The sequence below is a fragment of the Macadamia integrifolia genome, chromosome 7, assembly GCF_013358625.1.
Source record: "Macadamia integrifolia cultivar HAES 741 chromosome 7, SCU_Mint_v3, whole genome shotgun sequence".
NCBI lineage: Eukaryota > Viridiplantae > Streptophyta > Magnoliopsida > Proteales > Proteaceae > Macadamia > Macadamia integrifolia.
In genome coordinates, this window is record NC_056563.1 from 28,055,672 (window position 1) to 28,063,160 (window position 7,489).

General features: G+C 40.1%; 2 protein-coding genes and 1 non-coding gene across 3 annotated transcripts; 2 read left to right on the top strand and 1 right to left on the bottom strand.

Annotated features, from left to right (window-relative positions):
- The first annotated feature begins 2,277 nt into the window (after positions 1 to 2,277).
- Positions 2,278 to 2,349, top strand: TRNAD-GUC. The gene has a single exon. It is a non-coding gene; the product is annotated as a tRNA-Asp (tRNA).
- A 588-nt stretch (positions 2,350 to 2,937) lies between these two features.
- LOC122084876 (pentatricopeptide repeat-containing protein At5g15300-like) lies at positions 2,938 to 3,710 on the top strand. Its single transcript, XM_042653298.1, has 2 exons — positions 2,938 to 3,140; positions 3,191 to 3,710. Exons 1-2 carry the CDS (start codon positions 2,938 to 2,940, stop codon positions 3,708 to 3,710), a joined length of 723 nt encoding a protein of 240 aa, XP_042509232.1.
- A 1,349-nt stretch (positions 3,711 to 5,059) lies between these two features.
- Positions 5,060 to 6,736, bottom strand: LOC122084612 (geranylgeranyl pyrophosphate synthase, chloroplastic-like). The gene has a single exon (XM_042652999.1). The coding sequence runs from the start codon at positions 6,260 to 6,262 to the stop codon at positions 5,132 to 5,134; it is 1,131 nt and encodes a 376-aa protein (XP_042508933.1). The 5' UTR covers positions 6,263 to 6,736; the 3' UTR covers positions 5,060 to 5,131.
- Positions 6,737 to 7,489: the final 753 nt, after the last annotated feature.

The following is a 7,489-nucleotide window of genomic DNA, read 5'->3' on the forward strand; positions in this document are numbered from 1 at the left end:
AGTGATGCAGTTGCATGATGGACTTAGGAAAAAAAAAATCTTTTGATTTGATTTTCTTTTGTTTCAGAAACAATTTCTTTGAAATTAGTTAGTTTCTAATTTTATATTAGTTTCCATTATTTTTTTTTTTTCTTTATAATGGACATCTACACGATGGAGAAATTTTAGTTTTAGAATTTTGAATAATTGAATGAAGTTGGAGAATTTGGGTTTGAATCTATGACTGCCGATCCTCTCTTCCTTCCTTTCTGAAGTTTTCTAACCTCTTATTTTCATTCTCCTTCTTCTTCTTCTATTTCTTCCTCTTTCCCTTCATTATTATTGTTGGGTTTTTTATTTTCCTTGTTTTGGGCGACAATTGCAGCCCTATTGGAATGCTTCGAACTCAGCTGTGCGTGAGTTATTTGGGGTAGGCTGTTGGTCGAAGGTAACCCACCCCAAGGCAACCCTAACCCTTGAAAATCAAGCTTGAAGGTGACTCCTACTATGTGAAACAAAAATCTGCAACTCAAGTTACCTGAAGCTACCACTAGATCTTATTTCAGCATGTGTTGCTCCCCTTTGATTGCTGTTTTGAAGTGTTTTCCTCTTGGAATCAAGAGGCCAAAAGGTTTCCAGCCTTCGCCTGGAATTTCTGGCTTTTTCGAGAAGAATTGAAGCAGCTTCCTCTTCCACACGGTTCTGAGGTTTCTGCCATCTAGTTAGTAGCGTGGAAGGAAGAAGATGACATTCTTCTTTTATTCTTAAGTTCCCTAATTAATTATATTTACAATAAACCCTTCTTTCTTAAACCTGTGTTCTAATATTTCCTTTATTTTTGGTAATTTCAGAATACTCATTCTCTTCCAATTGTTATTTCAGTTTAACCCCACTACTTTCTTTATTTTCAGAATTGATCCTTCTCTTTAGGTTTAATTCCTATTAAGACCCTAATCACTCATTTCACTCAAAAGATTCCTAAATTGTACTTGAAATTACAAAATTGCCCCTATTTCTTTGAGAACTGTTTTAATTGTTAATTGTGGGCCCCAAAGCGATCCAATTCCCTCGGATCTGCATCACTAAGGCCAAGAGTTAAAATGAAAGTCACTATTCTTTTCAAAAACACCACGTAGCTCTTCTTCATCGCCCCAAATTGTATCCACCTTTCAACCCTTCTTCCTTGCCTTCCTTATCCCATATAAAAGCTCTTTTTTAGCTGCTTCACCATTTTTCGATTTTTTTCTATAGACCATTCCCTTGATATCAAATAATGGAATTTACCTCATATCCTCTTCATATGGTGCAAGTAGAGTCTGGATCACTTGCACGTACATGAAGAGTATGTTGGTGTACGATATCTTGTATTCCGTCACAGTTTAATTCAGGGAGTACTGGTGCAGCACCTTGACTTTATTTGAGGGCAATTGAATACTTTTCGGATTAAGGTTTTTCGCTATATATTTGTAACGATAGTTTCTTTCTCTGTAATGCAAGAAATATTGAGAGGTGTGAGGGACGAGCGTTGTAACCCTATTCTCCATTGATAGTGAAGTAGGATCTCATCTCCTGAGGACGTAGACAATCTTGCTGAACCTCGTAAATCTGTGTGCATCGCTTGTTCTTGTTTTTCCATAATCTTCTGCATCGTTTTAGGGTTGTGTTTCTACAGAGTAAGCTACTCTTGACATACAATCCTTTTTTGACATGTGTCCTAATCCTTGACAGAGATTTACCGTTAAAAATATGGCCCCATATTAGTACTCCCAAACATGGTTCTAAGTATCAATATTGGATTGGCCATATTGGTTTGACATGTCTCCAATCTTTATATCTGGTTGATACCATATTGGTTGAACAATACGAACCAGGTACCAAAAAAAAAAAAAAAAAGAAGAAAAATCAGGGGTATTTCTATTGGATATTGAACATTAAAGCCTTTGTGCTTAGTCGGATTGTCAAGAATTCATTCTCTCACGTGATACGCTCTACTTAATTGATTTATACGGCATGCCAGGTAGTTTGTTGCTATAAGTCATAACTCGTCAATCTTTTTGCATGGATCCTCACGTTCATCCTTGCTTAGAATATCCATGTAGCCGGCTCTATTAAATCGAGATAAGGTTTTGAATGTTATTGTTGTAACACTAAAACTATGCTCCCAAACCGTTACCAGTCTTCCGCCTAAAAAAATAAAAAACCGTTATTAGCTACCTTACGAAATTTTCCTTGAAGGATTTGATGATGAACTGAAGTATACAAATTATTTATGTAAATGTTCTAACACTTGCATAAAAAGTCGTTGTAGTATAGTGGTAAGTATTCCCGCCTGTCACGCGGGTGACCCGGGTTCGATCCCCGGCAACGGCGTCTTTTTGATATCTATATATATTTTTTCGCTTTGGAAATTTTTAATGAATACCTCAGAAGTGGAATGGAATTTTGCAGGGTCCTCCTCGTCCTCCATCCCCAATTCCAGCTTCCACTGCAATGACATTTTAGCTCCTTCTCAATTCCGGTTCACTTCTTACTCCTAAAGTTTCGACTCGTGAAGTTTCAGTGTATATAACTCATTTTTTGTTCAATTTTCTTCTGTTTTTAGTTTGGACAATGGATCATATGTCCTCACACAATGCCTTTATCTGCTTCAAAACCCGTATCTGGTCATCAAGCTTGTCGAGTTCGCTACACTTTTGTACCTCGAAGCTTTGGGTATGCAATGGAGGTGTTTTTTTCTTCCTCATCCAAGACCCCAATCTGTTCCTCTACAACACCATGATAGGAGGATCTTTTGTTCTGCGTGTCTGTGAGGACTAATTGGAGCTGAGACATGGAAAGGAGGTCCGTGGGTGCATCATAAGAACTGGGTTCTTATCGGATCCTTATGTCCTGACAACCCTTTTGAACATATACTCTATAATCTATGAGGCAACATGAGAGACGCTACCAAAGTCTTCGATGAAATGCCTCAAAGATATAGTGTACATCTTGAAAGTTCTGTGTCGGCAAGGGCGTACTTCGATCGGGTTCCCTGAGAAGAGCATTCTCTTGTGGAATGCAATGGTTTCTGGTTACGCCAGTTTGGGGAAGGTTGAAGAAGCAAAGGTTTTTTACGGGATGCCCATGAAGGATGCTGCTTCAAGGAATTCATTGATCTCTGGGTAAATTAGGTGGGCAAAGTGAACTCTGCTGAGAGACTCTTTGAAAACAGACGCCAGAGAAAGACAAAAGACGTGGTTTACTCGATGACCATGATCGACAGTTACCTGAAATGTGGTCGTTACCATCGTTCTTTTACACTGTTCCATGTTCTGCAGCTAGTAAAGATTAGGCCCACTAGTACTTGGACTGCAGTGATAGTTGGTCTACGCATGAATTGTTGCTGCAGAAAAGCTCCAGAGTTCAGGACTCGCCAGAGAGGGTCTCACTATTTTGAGTCCATGAGTAAGGATTACTCCCTTCTACCTAGGATTGAGCCCTATGGTTGTATGGTATTGGTGGATCTCCTTGGATGGGGTGGATTGCTAGAGGCAGCTCTTGAACCTGACTCAGTCATTTGGGATTCCCTCTTCAGCACCTGGCAAGTTCATAAAAAGGTGGATGCAGGTGAGAAAGTGATGGAAAATCTATTGAGTATGGATCTTGGAAACAGAGGGAGTTATGTGATCCTGTCATGCATCTATGCTGGCACTGGTAGATGGGATGATGTTGCTAAAATGGGGAGGAGATAGGAGGACAAAGGGATCAAGGGAACTCCAGGTTGCAGCTCAATTGAAGTTAATCACCGAAGTTCATGAGTATGTTTCCGATGACACATCACACTCGCCATTAAGAAATCTATGAAATGCTGGATTTGTGAGCTGGAAGAATGGAAATGGTGATTGTACCAAAGGATTGCTCCAGGAGGAATAACATTGAATCAAAATGTTGTAAGGTTACTCTTGATATTACAGGAGAGTATTGCTGAATCAGGCAAGATGTTCTAAGGGGAAGGAAATTGATTCCAGTGAGTTAGATTCCATATCACATCAAGAAAATTGCAACATTCTGCAATGAGGAATCTTGCCAGGCTATGCTTATATGAACCAGACAACCTTCAATCAACTACTCTACCCTCCCATAACCTCAAATGTATTCTTTCCCAAAAAGGTGGAAAAATTAAGTTCTCCAGGTGGCTCTTTCAACAATTAAGTGGGTGAGAGAATTAATTGTTCGGCCAGCGATTATCGACTTTGAATCCCACTGATGAATATCAACTTCAGACCAATTCACACTCATACCAACCTCTATTAAGGAGAAGATCTTGCAGTAAGAACATTGAATAAATGATTATAATGACATGTTTTTTTCGAGGTGAATTGCTGAATCAGGAAAAGATATTTTGAAGGAAACTTGATTCCGCTGATTCAGAATCCGTATCACAAAGATAACAACCTTCTTTGGTGAGGAACCTTGCGAAGGTATATATGAAACAAGCAACCTTCTATTTGTTTTTTTTTTTTCTCCATTTATGCAGGTAGTCAAATTAATTGGCCTGCCACCTAATCTTGACTTAGAATCCTGCCAATGAATATTGTACTCAAATCGAATTGAATTGAATCCCGCCAATGAATATCGATTCCAGATCGATTTTCGCTAATAAATATCGAATTTGGATCAAATATTGCCAATGATTACCTACTCTGGACCAAATCCTGCCTGTGAATTTCGACTTTGGATCGATTCACATTCACACCTAACCATATTAAGGAGATCCCTATCATCTTCCTATATTGATTCTTGACTACAAGTTTTGTGTGCAGTACTTGAACCAGAGCTTCTGTGGAACTCCTTTGTTTAGTTAGAGTAAATGAGAGGTTAGCAACAGTGTTCCAACAATTCAGATAAGAGTTGTTTCAGTTGAAGGAAAAATCTTGTAAATATCTCAGAATCTCCCAAAATATTGAATTGACAGAATGGGATGTTGAATCCAAATCCCCAAGAAATCTCAAAGGCACTGAAATCGAATTTCCTAAAATATCTAAAAAATCAAAATAATTATTCAATGAAAGCTAAAAATCATGAACAGAGACATAAATAATGGATCGAAATAGTCCTTTTATTCTTTTTGTTTCTCCTAACATAAAATCGTCTATTTTCACCAGGTAACAAATTAATTCTCTCTGTAAGCAATATAGTTCGCCAAAGCAATCAATGGAGCCGCTTTCTTTGGATCGAATTCAGAGAGGAGTTCCTTAGCCTCCTTGTTCAGCTTCTCAGCAAACTCTCGTGATTTCTCCAATCCCAGAAGTTTCGGATATGTAACCTTATCAGCTACCAAATCCTTGCCGGCCGTCTTCCCCAACTCAGTGGATGATTTGGTGACATCAAGGATATCATCCACTACCTGAAACAGCAATCCAATAGACCTCGCAAACTTCCTCAGCCTCTCAACTTGCTCATCAGATCCACCACCCAATATTGCTCCCATAACCACTGATCCTTCAAGCAAAGCAGCAGTCTTGTGGATGTGAATGAATTCAAGCTGCTCCAAATTCACGTCGGACAACCCGGCTAAACCAATATCTACAACCTGCCCTGCAACCAACCCCTCCGTCCCAATCACCTTCGCTAATTCTTCGACGACACGGACGATCTTTGCCGGCGGCACCCCAACCGTCGCCGTGGCGATGTGCTCGAATGCGAAGGCCAGAAGAGCGTCGCCGGCGAGGACCGCCACGCCCTCGCCGAAGACTTTGTGATTGGTGGGCTTCCCCCGCCGAAGATCATCGTTGTCCATACAGGGGAGATCGTCGTGAATCAAGGACATAGTATGTATCATCTCCACCGCACATGCCGCCGGCATGGCCGTACATTCTTCGCCTCCGACGAGCTCGCAGGAGGCAATGCAGAGGATCGGACGCACGCGCTTGCCGCCGGCGAGGAGGGAATAGCGCATGGCTTCATGGATCTTCAATGGGTCCCTGAGAGAGACAGTACCTTCGAGGGCTTGATTCACAGATGCTCCCTTCTGAAGCATGTAGGCTTTGAAATTGAATCCCGTCTCCATCTCAGGGCTTTCACCTTCTTTCAATCTCTCCTCCTCTTCTTTGGCGACATGAACCGCAGAGATGGAGGAAGTGGAAGAAGAAGAAGTAAAGGGTCGTCGTGCCTTGGGACATACTAGAGGCTTGGGCATCTTCCGCAAGGGGTTAATCGTCGAGCAAGTTGGGAATCTGGGTAAGCTTTCATGGCTAAATATCGAGCAGGTTTGAACCAATGAACCCAAATTCGCAGAACTCATCCTTCTCCCTCCTCCTGTCGATGAAGAAGAAGCAAAGCCAGAGACAGACTGATAGAATACAAGAATTGAGCAAGAGAGAGATGGGTTTGGGTTCGATATTTCAATCCTGGTGCGAGAGATTCGTCTATGTCTCAATCTTAACTCTGCTAAAAATGGAAACTTGGAAGGAGTTTGAATCCTCTCTCTCTCTCTCTCTCTCTCTCTCTCTCTCTCTCTCTCTACAATCCACACTTGGAAGTACAATGAATGCAATTCGTGTATGTCAAGCCCAGTTCATCTCCAGAGGAATTTCCAAGAAAGCTTAAAACTTTAACAAGAACATTGCTGGAAAGGAACCAGAAACCCACCACCATATCTCTGTCTGGGTTTCACAGGTTACTGGACACCCTTCCTCACCACTCACCACTCACTACTCACTGGTGGTCTAGTGTGATAAAGAAAGGACTACGTACGCTAATCCAAATCCTCTTCTCTTCCCCCAAGGAGAGCAAATACGCTTAAATGTGGAATGCTGACTCAGAAGTGAAAATCTACTCTCCTTATCTTTTTTTATCCTTTAAGGCTATGTTTGGTTGCTAACAATGAAGAAAAAAAAGAAAAGAAAAGGAAAACAGAAAAAAGAAAAAAGAAAAAAGAAAAAAGAAAAAAAGAAGAAAAGAAGAAAAGAAGAAAAGATACTTCCCAAGCAACAAAATGTCCACATTCAATAGGTTTATTATGTTTTCTAAATTGGTTACATGTTAATCTCTATTATTCATTTCTGATTCTTCTTCTTCTTCTAATAGAGAGACACAACCAGTAAAGTTCTTTTGATGTAGACATAGGAAGCTGATGTAGACATAGGAAGGTAAAACTTCTTATTATCCTCCCCCCCCCCAAAAAAAAAAAAAAAAAAGGGAAAGGAGCTTTGTCATTGGATGAAAATCCTCTGTTTTTCTCATCCCTATTTTTACTTGTTTTGCTACCTGCAGAACACGACACGTGGATAACTTTAAGACTAATGGTCAAGGTTGGCTGAGGATTATTACATCCGGTGCGTTGGTCTTAAAGTTGTTCACCTGTCTTGTTCTGCAGGTAGCAAAACAAGGAAAAACAGGGATGAGAAAAACAGATGATTTTTTTTTTCCTTTGTCATGAGACACCCATCTAGGTAACTAGGAAATCATTTATTATAATTATTATTTTTTTATGATAAAAAAATCATTAATTAGAAGAAGTTAGATTTGC

What these genes read in the sequence shown, in the direction of transcription:
- LOC122084612 (XM_042652999.1), bottom strand. Translation starts at nt 6,262, where the DNA reads ATGAGTTCTGCGAATTTGGGTTCATTGGTTCAAACCTGCTCGATATTT.
- LOC122084876 (XM_042653298.1), top strand. Translation starts at nt 2,938, where the DNA reads ATGAAATGCCTCAAAGATATAGTGTACATCTTGAAAGTTCTGTGTCGG. An exon ending in AGGAATTCATTGATCTCTGG is followed by an intron (nt 3,141 to 3,190) that starts GTAAATTAGGTG and finishes CTTTGAAAACAG; the next exon opens with ACGCCAGAGAAAGACAAAAG.